Here is a 15444-nt window from a genome sequence, read left to right as displayed (position 1 = left end):
AGCAAAAAACAATAGAATAAACATAACAATAGAATACAATTAGTTTATTAAATGTCAAAGAAATAAAACTGACACATTGCAAAGTAGAATAGCAATAAGAGTAAAATAAATAAATAAAGAGTAAAAATACAAAGTGTATAAGAAGTGACGCTAACACCAGAGCCGACTGGAAGCTAAACTAGAAAAGTAATATTGTGTTGTATTGATAAACATGAACTGATTATTGATCAGAAGCGTTTATTTGAGAGTATCTTCACATAAAACTCTTTCTCAGTGCAGCTTTGACTCCGTTTGTTTGTTTGTTTGTTGTTGTTGTTTGTTGTCAGGATGCCCAACAAGGTGCTGAAGCCGGGAGACTGGGAGAAGGGCAACAGAGAACCATGGAGACCCCAGCTGGGCTTCAACCAGCACAGACAGCAGGCTCACCTGGACCAGTCCGGCTTCAGGGCTCTGGGGTGAGTTCATCTTCTATTATTATTATTATTATTATTATTATTATTATTACAAACTAAACAAACTGAAGGATGAAAAGACGAGGAGGTAACTCAGAGATGTGAACACAGACTGAAGTTCAACTGTTTGTGACGGTCACTTTATCGCGTTACAAAGCGCCGGCTGTGATTCCGTCATTTTCTGGCGCGAGCCGGCTTCACTGCGACAAATATACACGAAGTTGTTTCGTCTGCTGTTTGGGGTTTAGGGGTTGAACCGTTTAACATCCACACCGTTAAGATGCCGTTGATTCAGTCGTAGTTTATCGGTGATCATCGTCAGTAACTTTTATACCTCTGAAGAAAAACACAAAAAGTAGTTTCTTTGTCCTCCTCGTTTGAATCGTCACATCTAAAGAGACGGTTTATGAAATAATTTGTAACTTTTACCGTTTGTCCTCCCCTCACAGCTGCCTGTGAACCGCCCTGCAGCGTGCGCTGATATCATTTCACGGCGTTAAACAATGACTGCTGATTCTGCAGTGACTCAGTATTCACAGTTACAGTGTTTTAAAATGGAAAATGTGTCCGTCGCTGCCCATTAACCAGCCATCCTTGATTATGATCTAAGCTCTCTCCTCCACACGTTGATATTATCATCAAGGAAATGTGAATAATTGAACATCTGGCTCGGTCCGACTGTGGAATTAATTACGCGCGGATTTGAAGAAACGGAATGTATTCCAATTTTCTTCTTCTTCTTCTTCTTTTCTTGCTAAACGAAGTCGTTAATTCCGGCAGTTATGTGCCTCGATGGGGCCAAACAGGCAGCTGCTCAGAAAAGCTGGAGGATCATTATCAAAAGGGTCTTTTCTGTTGCTTTGATTCCACAGCCTGTGTTGTTCACCTCTGACGAGATCTGACAAACACAACATGAGCTTTGACTCGTATATATTATGTTATTACAGACTTCAAACAGTGACTTTGCTGCTGTAAACATGACTGTTGCTGCTCGAGAATAATTCATGTTTCAAAATATGAATAAATTCTAATGCTGTTATTAAATAATATATTAAATTGCTATTAAGTAATGAAAAAGTACAGATAAGAGTATTATATTAGTATTGCTAAAACAGGACTTCCTGTGAGCTTGTTTGAGTTTGTGGCCAACAAGTTGGTTGTTGTTGTTGTTGTTGTTGTTGTAACTCAGATTCTTACATCACACCGTTCTCTTCCTTCAGTCACAGTGTGAACAGAAACCGAGGTGGAGGACAGTACAGCAACGCCCCCCCGCCCAACATGTACCAACAAGGGAGCTACCGCGGTGCACACAGCGGAGGCCACCAGTCGTTCCAACGTAAGAAACGCTCGCCAACTCACGCCAACTCACGCTAACACAGGCTAACACACGCTAACTCATTCATTAGTTCCAGTACACGTCTCTGGTAGAGACCTGTCAATCACTGTGTAGCCCCGCCCCTAAAGCATCCCCTGCTTTATGGTCTGTTTGACTCTAAATGGATCATCATTTACTAAATGAACATCATGCTGTATTGAAGAAGACTTGAAACTAGAGATTGAGACCATAAACTCATGTTTACAATGTTTACTGAGGTAATAAATCAAGAGAGAAGTAGAGTCATTTTCTCATAGACTTCTATACAACCAGAGGAGTCGCCCCCTGGTGGACACTAGAGAGAATGCAGCTTTACGTTACTCAGACTAAAATGATTGGCATGAAGGAAGTGATGAGAACAAAACTGAGCAATAAATAAACAGTCAAACTTCTCCTCTAGGTTTAACAATGCATTCTGAAACTATGGATACGTTTTGTTTGTATTTATCTTGTTTGTTATGAAGAAGCAGGTTCTACAGAGTAGTTGTTTCAAACATCGTCTCAAACATGATGAAGATAAATAGATTTTTTATTTCACTTTGTCCACGCTGTGGCCCCCCCGGCCCCCTCTGCCAGCTCTCTCCTCCGGTGTGACTTTGATGTGCCAATTTGCAAGTAGATGAATAATCTCATCTGCCCGCTGATGGCGTGCGGGGGAGTCGCAGCTATTCTTGGTGCCACTTGATGCAAATGGATTTTTTTTGGCTCCTCCAGATTGCGGCAGCAGCCCCCCCCCCCTGGCCTCTGCCGCTCGTTCTTAACGGTAAACTTGCCAATTAGCGGCGCAGGATTTCCTTTCTCTATATTTTTTCCATCATCGTTGGGGAAATTATTGCTCTCAACAAAGAAGAATCTTTGTAAATGTCCAGTGTGGCTTTTATGATCTCAGGTTTATAATATCGAGCACCTGGAGCTGAAATGCAGTTCGTTCTTTCTTTCTGTTTTTTTTAGTGTAGCACTGATTTGAATTCTGCTGATTTTTGACCGTTTGAAGTTGTAAACCTTTGACTTTCCTCCACGTCGACGCTCACCGGCTCAGTGTTGGTTTAAAATGATATTTTTTAACTATCTTCAGTTCTTTTAGAGCTTTTGACTTCAGGATTTCTGCACATTTATGTCCGTTTAAAGTTGTAAACCTTTGAGTTTTTCCTCCAGCCATGACGGTCAAATGCTTAGTTTTGGTCACGTCATCACGTCTTCTAAAGCTATTGACTCCATGATTTCTATAGATTTCTGTCCGTTTGAAGTTGTAAACTTCTGACTTTCTCTAAGAACAATAACTTCACCGGCTCAGTTTTGGTTTTAAATGATTTTTTTAAACTATAATCGGGTCTTTTAGAGACTTTTGACTTCAGGATTTCTGCTGAACATTGACGGTGAAATCTGGACTTAACCAACTATAACGTCGGCGTCCGTAGGAATGTGATTATCCAGACAAGTGGGCCTTTTTCCTGCAGCGGGAGGCCGGAGAGCTCGCTTTTGTCCAGACAACACTTTCTCAGGGCCGATCCTCCGCTCGGCCAGTAATCACTGCAGGCTTTGGGCTTTTGTGATTTTGGGTTGTGGGGGGGGGGGGTTGCTGATTAGCGTTGTGGGAGACCCGGGCCAGTAATGAGACTGTTGGAGTGCCCCCCCCCCCCCCCTGATAAAAGCATCCGGGAGGATCCCGTTTGATTGGGTGTGTGATGCGCTCTGAAGAGGGTTGAAACCAAAGTTAACTTCCCTCTTTTCACGGCGCCCGCTACCCCCCGCGGTGATGTGTCCACACGCTGCCTCTGAAACGCGCCGCGGGGCCTTTTGTGCCGGCCGCCGTTTAATAACCAGCCGGGGAGTCTCTGCTGGCGGCCATTATTGCCTTTGACACCAAAATTTGAGCCGAAGGGGCAGCAAAGTAACGGATTCATCCGGCGAGCCACAGTCGCCGATAAGCCTCCGAACTCCCCAAACCACTTCAGGATAACAGCTGCACGTAAGACCGACTTCAATAACAAGGAGTCAGCAGACACACGGGGCCCCGCTGGTAACGGCGTTTACACAAAAACCTTTTTAAAACTTCAGAACGATCTCACAGGAGATGTTTTCACCTTTTTGTGTTTTTACTCCAGCGTTGATTTGAGCTCAAAAGGGAACAAACTCTTTTTACTGTCGGAGGTCAGAAGGTATTAGAGGAACGTTAAACTTAAAGATTAGTTCAGAAGTTTGAGGTTTTAATAGTTTTGTTGAATGTTGAATGCTTTGAACAAAGTCTTTGTCATAAATATAACACTTCAGACCTGAAAACGTACCAAACTAAATGAACCCAAAGTGTAGAATCTTACTCCTTCTTAGAGCTTCTTTGATTGGACGGTTCCTGATTTGACTCAGAGTTCATGTACCGCTGCTTCTGTCCTTTAAAACTCTCTTTTTAGACATTTGGTTTGTTTAGTGTTTGCACTGGAAGTCTGGTATCGTGTCATCAAAATGATTCTTTGTGATGATTTTCTTCAGATTTTCCTTTTAAAATGTGTTTTTCGGCCGGTGAAGCAGCTTCCAGTCCGTCCGGCTGCAGAAGAGTTACTGTCCTCCTTCTTACTGAGTCAAATAGTCGCCGAACTAATTGAAAAGAGGCGGAGAGAGACGTTTAGTTGTTTAGCGCGGTTGTAATCCCCCCCCGCATTAATACAGTGGCCGCAGCGTGTTTTAAGGATTTAAAGCGTAATCCTTTGTTGGCTTTTGTCCGGCGCAGACTGGAGGTCTATACACGTTCAGATCATTGTTAATTAAGGAGATTGACAGGTGTCCACTTGTAATTCTCTCTTTTTTTTTTCCGATGTGGAAAAAGAAGACCAGAGTGTTGCAGAGTTATAATTGGAGCCCCACTGGGTGGTCCACTTAAAGTTTGTTGGTGAAGAGATAATCAAACATGAAAACTGAATGACAAAAACAAAATGATCCGTCCGCCTGCTGGCTGCTAATTGTGCGTTTTACTACTTTTCATAGCAGCCGAGAGCCGGTGGAGTCTTTTCCTTTAAGTTATCGGGTCTTAAAACAGATTATTTCAGTGTTTTCTTCCATTTTAATCATTTTCACGAGTCCCAAAAGTTAATAATACTCCTGATATTTGGTCTTTTATGAGCTTTAATCTTCAGAGGTTCCTCTCACACAAAAGATCTGTAAACCTGCCGTGACTTTTTATTTCTAACTAATTAATATAAATGCACATTAGGATACTAATGTAGACCGGAGAGGGGTCCCGTTCAAAACACGTTTCAGTGGCACATTTCTGTGACGCTTTTAGATGTTTTTATGTCCTAAGAAGCACGTTATGTTGTAAACTTAGTGTTTTTGCAGTAAATAGTTTTTAAATGTCTTAACAAATGTAAAATCAGCTGTTTTAGCTTCAAAGCATAGACTTCAAACGCGCAGAACGTCGACGAATGCTGGACTTTGTTCTTTGTTACGATGTATTTGGACACCGCGGTGCTTTGAGCTAAATGCTAACGTCAGCATGCTAACATGCTCACAGGTTCGTGTTTCGCAGTCGTCATGTTTTTATCACGTTAGTTCGGCGTGTTAGCATGCTAAGCTAATTAGCAATTAACACAAATTCCAACGTTTAGCCACGATGTAAAATTAGCCTTAAAGTCCGGCTCTCCTCCTGAAGACTTGGACTAATCTTCCTCACAATAACACATTTCATATGTACTGCAACTACACACAACATCCCTCTGGGTAAATGGTTTTATTTTATGAAACAAACGCATGTTTTTGTGTCGTCTTCTTCTTCTTCAGTGGTTTAATGGCACCCGACAGGAGAATTAGCTCCATGAACCAGCTCCTAATATTTGCATAAAAGTAGTGGATGGGAAACACTTTGAAGTGCGGTTTTTATGAGGTACTTATACACGTAGTCTGTGTTTTTAGTTTGATATAAAAACACAAACTAACTGAAGGAGGCAACAGGAGTCTGGTGACCAGAAGAAGATTCTTTCTTTGCTTCTTTATCTGAAGATATGTTGACTTAAGACAATGTGAAAGTATGTTAGTCCAGCTCTTAACTGCTCTGTTAGACAAAGTAACCCATAATAATCAGCTGTGAATATGTATTGTTGTGATATATTTAGTATTCCCCCCCCCTTCATGTCTCCTGCATCGATCCCGTCGATTCCCAGTTTTCACATCAAACTCTCCTCCAGGTTTGTGAATGTTGGGCGTCCGGGTCCCTTGTTTTGGGGGGTTGGGGGGGTTTCGCAGCACCCTTCACCCCCCCTGAGCCGACCCACTCAACAGCCCCCCCCCCCCTATAAACAAACAAGTCCGTGGCTCTCGCAGCTGGTCATTGCCGTGGCAACGTTGAATCTGGAAGGAGCCGTTAGCTCCCGTTTTTTTTTTTTAAGTGTGTCTTTGTGAAGGGCCTGCAGCGATGGACCCGGGGTACTTGAGGCGTCCACAATGCTGCCGGCCTGAATGCTTATTTCATTTTCTGAACAAAAAAATGCAAATGTGGCGTTACCCGCCTCTCAGAGTCCACCTCCGCCCCTCCAGAGCCGCTTCACACCGCTCCGTCTCATCACGACGGCCGAGCCGCTCCGTCTCCATGACGCAAATGAAATAGTTTGTGTTTTTTAAATTAAATCTTCAAGGTGAAAGCGGACCTGAATCGGGTTAATTAGTCTCCATGTTCGGGGTTTTTTTTGGCTTCTAAACAATGAAACTGGAGGATTTTCTTCAGTGTTTCTCCTTTTTATTTTATGATGACCCTGTTGAGTTTTTAAAGTAAACGCACACGTTAAAGTTTGACGTAAAACAGACGACCTGCTCCGTACGGATGGTTTCATAATGTATTATTAAGGAGAGGCGTCAGTTTCACAGCTTCAAGTCTTATTTTACTTCCTAAACGCGTCTTTTCTTTCAGACTAGTGGAAAGAAAACATCCAAAACACACAATCAGCTGTTTATTTTACGACTTCGTCTATTTGCGTCTGTAGATTTCTGCTCAATCAACCAAAAGTTATCGTTGGATAATTCCTCATTTGCATATTTAAACATAACATTCACAGAAATACTTCAATAGAAGAAATAATGTTCTTAAATTAATCAACTTTGGAAGTTTCATGTTTTTTCGCCTGTGTTATCTTCCATTAATAAAAGGTTAAATTCAGGACGGATTGCCGTCCTCTCGTCCTTTTTTTTTCCTCTTCAAACGTTCGTGACCGATGTCGTCTTTTGTCCTCCGTAGAATCCCGGCACAACAGTTTACTGGGAGCGCCTCCGTCCTACCAGCAGTCCCAGTATCCAAGGTGAGTCGGGCCGGTTTGTCTGCTTCATGGGGAAATCAATGTGGTTTTTTGGGGGTTTTCTGGTTAGTCGCTGGAATTTACAACTCTTTATTTAAAGAAAGAAAAAGTAAAGAGACTTATGTTTTCATCCTTTTTAACACAAAAACTAGGATTTAATCTTTATTACTGTGTCAGCCAAGGTCTTTATCGACCTCTCCGTTGAAAGTTGGTTTCATTTTGTGTCTTTTGATGTAATTTAACATCCTTTTCCTCAAACTTCCCTCCGTTTTTGTACGATCACGGTGCGTTAAAGGTGCCACGGCTCTGGTTTTTTCCAGCCTTCCTCCATCAGGGTGTTTTTTTTTCCTCCGTCGCTCTAAAACTAATTTCTCTCGAGGAGGTTTGTGCAGCTTAATGAGGCATCACTAATGCTGTTGGTTGATTCTGGCTCCAGACCTTCCTCCTCCTCACAAGTTCCTAATCAGGTTCTCCAGTTCAACTTTTCAGGCCCATTGTGGCTCCGAGTCACCTCGGGTCAGTAGTTATTAAGCAGCGACTGAAGAAACAGTTTCTTTAAACTACTCGGGAACCGGACCAAATAAATGAAATGCAGGGGAGGAACTTTAGAGGAGAGGGGATTACCGGTTTAGTCCGGCTCTGGTCCAGAGTGTGACATGGTTCAGTAATGAGGGATGGGGGGATGAGGGGGGGTGAAGTTCCTTCTCTTCTTCTTTTGTTACTGAGACTTTTAATATCACTGTTGCTTTGACGCATTGTTGCTCCGACTCTCCGCTCGGTCCCACGGACGCGCCGCTGAGGATCCGCTCCGTATGCGAATCCGCTCCGTTTCACACTCGGCTCTTTCGTGTCGAGTCACCGGAGAGGAGACGAGCTCTTCATCGCCGTCCGGAGGTAAACGCCCGGCCGGCGGCGACTTTAGGGAGGTCAAAGGCCGCCTCGCCTCAGAAGGTCTGGACGTTCATCATCTGAACTCCAGAAGTCCTGTTTCATTTATTATAAAGTTCAGGACAAAAGTTACAGAAATAACAAGTTTGCTCTGAATGTCTGAACTAAAACATCACTTTTGATCCATTTAAACTGTATTTTATTTATTTATTTGTGTTTATAAGAGCTGCAGCTCACAATTAATAATTAATGAATCTGCTGATTAAACTTCATAAAAGAGAAAACAAATGACTTCTTTAAGCAGCGTTCTATTATCTAGTATAGATGAACAAGTCGAGCCTTTGATTGATTACACATGAACCCAAACCTCCGTTAATCCACGCTGGATTAAACGGTTTAATGACGTCACTTTTAGATTTAAAACTGCTTTAAATAAATAAGATAAATTTGATATAATGAAGTTATTTTGTGCTTCCGAACCGAAGATGAAGCATCGACAGATTCTGGGATGTTCTTCTTCTTCTTCCTGTTCCTCGTCTTCTTCCTTTTCTTCTTCCTCTTCTTCTTCTTCCTCGCCATCTTCCTCTTATTCCTCTTCCTCCCCATTTTGTTCTTCTTCCTCTTCCTCCTCCAAGGTCTTTACATCCTCTTCTCTCATAACATCTGTATTGATTAGACGTTGCTATCAGTGTATTAAACTGTTTAATGTCGTCGTCTCCAGACAGCAGCAGTCGTACGGAGGTCGAGGAGGTCACGGTTGGGATCGTGCCGCTCAGTCTCAGCCGTCGGCGTATCAGCAGAACGCGAACCGTGGAGGAGGAGGAGGAGGGGGGGGGGGGAGGGGCGCCGGCGGCTCCAGCCGGAGCGCCGGCATCATCGGCGCCGACGGGCGGCTACCAGCAACGGTTCGATAACCGCAGAGACGAATGGCGAGATCGTAAAGACGACCGCAGAGACAACCGGGGACAACAGCACCAGGTAGGGAGGCCTCGTCCAGAACTTGTTAAAACCAAGCTGAGGGTTTTTAAAGTAGCCTCGTCGAGTCGTTTTAAAGCAGACGTAAGTCGGCTTAACGCTGGAAATGTCAAATAAAAGCTTTTAACAGTAATGGAACTAAATTCTTCGTAGTTTTTTGTTTTATTAAAATACAAAAAACTTTTCACCCCCGAGTCAAAACGACTTCATTTTGCTTCACTGTCGTCTCTAAAACAGATGCTCTTCTGGTTCCGACTGTTACAGCAATATTTAAAATGTTATCAATTCAATAATAATTCAATATAAAAAATAATGAAGCTGTTTTTTATATATATTTATTTTATTGTGCACATTTTGCTGTTTCGTGTCCCTATTTCTCTACAAAAGAAAGTAAACTAAAGGCCTAGATTGGTTGATGGTGCTGAGGGGCGGAGTCACAGTTTCATCTTCAACGTGTGGCGTAAACTTAAAACCTTTAATAGTTGTAAAGAGATGAAGTTTTGAAGTTCAGGCTGTGATTTATGGAGCCAGAACCATCTGATTGGCCGATGACGCTGAACCAGTTTTAAACCAACCAACCAATGAAACTCCTGAGACGATCGTGTCACTTGTTAGCGGGAATTGTTGTTCGCAATCTTACATTTTTATCCTGTTTTTTTTTTTGGATTCTTCATCAGCTGATTAGGATGTTGATGTAAAGTTAGTTTTAAACAGTTTTTGAAGTCTGAATATTTTTGCCTACTGATTTTATTCATCCATTATTTTTTTTAGTTTAATCAATTAATTAACAGTTTATAAAAGACAAGAACTACTCAGTTTACAGTATAATCATGTGAAACAGAAGAGCATCAAATCCAAATATTACAAATTGTTGACGATTAACAATCAATCGACTAATTGTTTCTGCTCCGTTATTCACTAATATTTTTCCTTTTTTTTAAAATTTAGAATCTTCATGAGATTCACTGAAACTCCTTAAACAGAACATTTTGAATCGACGCTGTCTTCTGATTGGTCGACAGCTTCTTTTTTTTAAAGAAACTGTTTTAACATTGAAACAAAGCAGCTTAAACAGGTTTCAGTGCACGTCATCAGTTCATTAAATTAAATGAAATGAGAAAAAAACGAACTTTAAACTTTTTTAAAAAGTGACAAAGAGAAAGTTCAGTGTTTGAAATATAAATATAAACATCGATCAGTGACTTTAATCCGTCGCATTAAATAAACACCGGTGATTTCTATCCATTTCTTCTATATTTCTGACATTTCTTCCCAAAATCAATGGAGGTAAATGGAATTCACTGTCAGAGGTTTGAACTTCGTTTTGTCCTCAACTTTTCTTTAATGTTGTCAAAGCTCAAATCTAAAAAGAAATATTCATAAACTTTAATATCTAATGAAGTAATAACAAGTTGATTATTAATGATATATGCACACGTATGCAGTGTAAAAAGAATAATGTGTAAAAGATATTTAATAAACACAATCTTCGTGTTTTTCTTCATTTGTAATCTAAAGACTTTAGACCGATCACAACATTTCTTACATTTCTCCTCGTCACACGAAATATAATCTTTGGGCACTAACAGAAAACATAAATCAGATTATTTCATCATCAGAAAATGTAAAACTAATTAAACAATTGACAAAATAAAACTTTTTAAAATCTGTAGTTAAATGTGATTAAAGTGTTAAATCCTGAATGTATAAAACAGAAACCTGCTCTCCTGACACACGAACTCCAAATGTCTTTTCTATTTTTTCAACATAAAACGTTTTTTGTTTTTCGATTTGATGGATGTCGTTTAAATGATTTGACTCCCTGACTGTAGAGAATGTATCTTTATGGAACCGTTGAGGTTAAATAAAAGATACATTTATTAATTTATACATCTTTCATCCATGTGAAGAAAACGTGTCGATTCCTGAAAGAAAATGAGAAATAAACTATTTAAAAACTGTCAAATCTCTATAAATGAAATGAACTGAATCACATTTATATATTTTCAATATAATAATGTATTTGTGTGACTATATTTAAAGTGTAACTTCATAATGTGTGTGTGTTTCAGGGCTACAGCTCTGGCCGAGGTTACCCGGCTCCTCCTCCATCCAGAAGATACAACTGGAATTAAACTCAAAGTAATGTTGGACTTTCATGGGGGGGGTTATGACGGACATGTCTTTATTTTTTCTTTCATTTTATTGTCTTCTTTTACAATTGAATTCGTGTTTCTTTTCCTTTAATATTGAACCTACAAACCGATGTATTGTGTAACTTGTGATTTTTAAGACAGAACCTGTAAAACTTGTAAAACACAAGTGTGTCGAGGACAAAGAGTCCCAATGCCTTTATTTTCTCCAACGTGTTCAAAAACATGTGAAATAAAAGAATAATAGTGATGTTGGGATTATATTTCTATACAGGAACGATCTCATCTATTCATTAATTGTCTTTAAATTAAACAAAAACACTTTTAAAGTCACTTATTTTTATTAAAACTCCCGATAGAATAAAGATTTCTTTTACCTGCAGGTTTATATTCCGCCTCATTTAAATAATAATTATTGTTATTGCTCCAAATATCATTTTAAAAACATTGTAAAAGTCCACAAAAATAAAAAAGAATCGGAATGTCCAAAATGAAAATATCATTTATTCAATATACTGGAAAGAAGTTGTGACAAAAGAATATTTACTGATTTACCTCCAATGAAAATATTTCTCAGTTCGTTTAATTCCAAACAGAGAAACGATGTAGATTATTGTTCCCGCCTCTATTGCTTCACTTTGTATTGACTTTATATATCTATAGATATATATATATGAAACCTGCAATAATTTAATTAGTGGTGTAGATGAACGGGAAGCACGGTGCGCGTGCCTCATCCTGAAGACCCTCGAGTCAGATTTCATGGTTTAAACGCAGCAGCTTACAAAAAAAGACAAATATTTCGTTTTGAAGAAGAAGAAAATACATTATTAACACTCCGAGCAGGATCTAATATACAGTTTTATGTTTGCACCTTGTTGCTCAAAACCACCGAGTGTCTCTTGAGTCCCTGTGTGCGTAAAGGAACCAGAACTTTACGCAGGGAAAGAAAATACAAAATAGTGGTGCTTGTTTTTGTCCTCCAGCCGGTTCTCCTAAAAATAAAAGAATCCAACCCGAGAATGAGGTCCCCACAGGCCCGCTCCCGTACCGTCCTCCCGGTGTCCCTACCAAGTTCTCCCGTACAGTAAATTGGAGCCGATCATGCTGTTTGTGTACTCGATTAGCGCCGCGTCCGTCTGCGTCATGTTGATCTGACCGTGCAGTCCCAGCGGCGGACTCGGGGACAAATCGTCCAGCTCCTCGGTGGACGACAGCTGGTTCACCTGCTGCTGGTTCACCTGCTGCTGCTGCGGGGTCACCGCCATGACCTCCCCCGAGCTGCTCTGTCGGTTCCCGGTCTGGTTGGAGCTACTGGAGTCGTTCCGGCAGCCCTTGCCGTTCTTGGAGAGCACCGGGGACACGGAGGAGGAGGAGCGGTGGTGGGTCGTCGCGCACAGGCTTCCTCCTCCACCACCGCTTCCTCCTCCGCCGCTGCCTCCGTCTTGCTGCAGCGGCTGCTTGTCCTTGGACTGCCGCTTCAGCTTGTAGCGGTGGTTCTGGAACCAGATCTTCACCTGGTTCGGGCTGAGGTGGATCAGCCCGGCCAGGTGCTCCCTCTCCGGGGCCGAAAGGTACTTCTGCTGCTTGAAGCGCCGCTCCAGCTCGTACACCTGCGCCTGCGAGAAGAGCACGCGCCGCTTCCTCCGCGGCGCTGCGTGCATCGTCACCATGGACTTGGCGGAGTCCATCCCGGCCAAGCTGCCCACCATCCCGGACATGTTCATCCCGGAGGACGGGCCCATGAATCTGGAAACTTAGCGGAGAAATCATCGTTTGGATAAAAACAAACAAATAAAACTAAGTCTCTGATTAATTATGTTAAATAATTAAGTACATTTATAGATTTAACTCGGCGAACATTACGGCCTTGATGAATAATGTTTTGTTAAAAAAAAAAATTAAAATAAGAAATAAAAAATATTCAATAAGTGGAAACGGCAAAACATCTTGCTTTAAATTCTATAAGCTTACTGTTTATTTTTCTTTTATAAATCCGTTAAAGTAAAAGTAAGGGCTAATTATTATTATATGAATGTTTATTATGAGAGTTCAGACATTTAAAGTAATTATTGAGGACTATTAACTCTTTGTGGTCACTTTATGATGATTCAAAATGCTGTTACGTTATTTAATCTAGACCCTTTAACTATTAAACTTTAATATTTAAGTGTTTTAAAGTGACTTAATTTAATTGTGAGAAGGTTTGATGTCTTAATAAATGGAGATAATAGTAGAAATGAAGGTGCCCTAAAATAAACAGTAAAATATCACTTTATTCTCATTTCGCGTTATTTTCCGTCAACCAGCTCAGGTTTCCTCATTTCATTTAAACTTCTCATATTTAAACTTTTAGTTGAAGCCCCTCTTACATGTCGGGTATCTGGGCTCCGGGTTTCCGTACCACGCCGCTCCTCCGCTCCTCACCGTCTCCTGGTAGGACGGCAGGTCTCCGACGTTCCCGATGCCGCCGTTGCAGAACCCTCCGACGGGCCCGGAGAACTGCGGCACCCCGTGGGGCACATGGTGGTGGTGGTGCTGGTAGGGCCCTCCGGGTCCCAGAGCGGCTGCGGCTGCTGCTGCTGAGGAAGAGGAGGAGGATGAGGATGAAGAGGCGGAGGACAGGTGGTGATGGTGATGATGGTGGTGATGGTGATGGAGATGAGGCGGCTGCTGCTGCGCCGATTGGTGCTGATGATGCTGCGTACCGGGCTGAGAGACCTGCTGCTGCCGGTAGGCGCCCAGCTGGGACCCGGGATCCATGCCTCCGAACCTCCGGTAGCTGTCCTCCATCGGGCTCAAAATGTCGGTGACTGAGAAGGGGGTGGAGTGCTTTGGGCTGAAGGACATGGTGCGGACGCCCCCCGCTGTGCTTCTGGCTGGCTCGTGGTCTCCGGGTATGTCCGGCAGCTCTCTGCCTGCGTCCCCCTCCCTCCCTCCGGCTGCGTGCACTCGTCCGATCTCCCTGCAGGAAACAAGTCCAGCTGATCGGCTGCAAAGGAAGGAGACGAGTTGAGTCCTTATCCCGCCGGACCGGAGACTCCCAACACACACACACACACACACACGGAGGGGCGGAGCGACGCGGACACATGCAGCCAACAAAAGGCAAGTTGACATCACGGAGGTAAGTGGAGAGAACAGTTTGGACCTACTTTCTCATGAAGGTTTGACCCGAACGAGAAGTGCGGAGGCACAAATGGTTTCAAGTCTCAGTCGAGCTTCACTTTCCGCTGAATTTACTCTTTTTAAACAGACTAGTATAAATAAAATCATGAATAATCAGCTCTTAAAATGTACACCTTATTATTAGATTAATATTAGCAGCTTTGAAGATTCATATTTTACTTTATTTACATGTTGGAAAACCTTTTGTTCAAACTGTTTCTCCAAAACTTTCCGTTTTATTTTGACCACTTGACCCTCTGTCGTAACTTGTAACACCTGTCTTTCTTTTTGTGTGTGTGTGTGTATATATATATATATATATATATATATATATATATATATATATATTGTGTGCGCGCATGCGCGTGTTCAGGTCTGTTTGTTTCATTTGCACGAGCTGATCTGAAGGAAAGCTGCAGTTTTCTCTTCTAACTCGACACAAAGTTTAAGTTTAGATTTTCCTTTATTGCAGTTATTGAGTTGAATGAATGAAGTTATTTTAAGTGATTTAACAAACAGCTGTTTTCTGTAAATGATCCTGAACATAAACTTTATTTTCTCTTTACTGATTGTGAAGATAAATGTTTTAAGACATTTTTAATTCTTTGTACTTTGTTTGTTTCACTTAAATCAGTGTTTTTATCATTAAATCACAGATATTATATTACTATTTATTACTCTTTATTTAGCTCTACTTTATTCATTTATAATCATTTATTATAAATGTTCTATTTATTTTCAACATGTCTATATAATTCTAACAAAAGTAGAAATTAAGTCATTTATATTTAAAATAACTTTTTAAAGATTCAAACCTCCAAATCATGTTTTCTCTTTTATTATTCATTTATTTAGAGATACTTTTTGGGACGGAGCTACAAGTTTAAAATAAGTTACTGACATGTTAAAACTCGCTTAATTAAAGTAGACATCCATCCAAAAATACACAGCAGACCTCTTTCATCTCAATGTTTTAGTTCTGCAGGACTTTGACTTTGTTCATTTAATTACTTTAATTTATTATTTGTCCTCCTCTGAATGTGAAGGAGTTCAAACGTTTTACTCTTCGTGTATTTACAGGTTTCTCTTTAACTAATAATAAATATATATATACATATATATCTATAGATAAATAAATAAATAAAATGCACCTTTAA

The 15444-nt window shown here is 41.0% G+C and overlaps 2 protein-coding genes across 2 annotated transcripts in view; one reads left to right on the top strand and one right to left on the bottom strand.

Moving 5' to 3' along the window:
• The window catches only part of xrn2 (5'-3' exoribonuclease 2), a 31866-nt gene extending 20497 nt beyond the window's left edge, over window positions 1-11369 (top strand). Inside the window, 6 exon segments of the mRNA XM_079179983.1 lie at window positions 327-455; window positions 1673-1788; window positions 7046-7106; window positions 8713-8842; window positions 8844-8969; window positions 11039-11369. Coding sequence (XP_079036109.1) covers window positions 327-455; window positions 1673-1788; window positions 7046-7106; window positions 8713-8842; window positions 8844-8969; window positions 11039-11101 — 625 coding nt within the window. The 3' untranslated portion in view covers window positions 11102-11369.
• Window positions 11370-12186: 817 nt separating this feature from the next.
• nkx2.4b (NK2 homeobox 4b) lies at window positions 12187-13969 on the bottom strand (the record flags this gene model as incomplete). The annotated part of the gene is made up of 2 exons (XM_079179845.1): window positions 12187-12875; window positions 13492-13969. The coding sequence occupies 2 exons, from the start codon at window positions 13967-13969 to the stop codon at window positions 12187-12189; spliced, it is 1167 nt and encodes a 388-aa protein (XP_079035971.1).
• Between the last annotated feature and the right edge of the window lie 1475 nt (window positions 13970-15444).

Source organism: Pholis gunnellus (genome assembly GCF_910591455.1).
Source record: "Pholis gunnellus genome assembly, chromosome: 19".
In the NCBI taxonomy this organism is placed as follows: Eukaryota; Metazoa; Chordata; class Actinopteri; order Perciformes; family Pholidae; genus Pholis; species Pholis gunnellus.
This window is presented reverse-complemented; position numbering and strand designations above follow the sequence as displayed.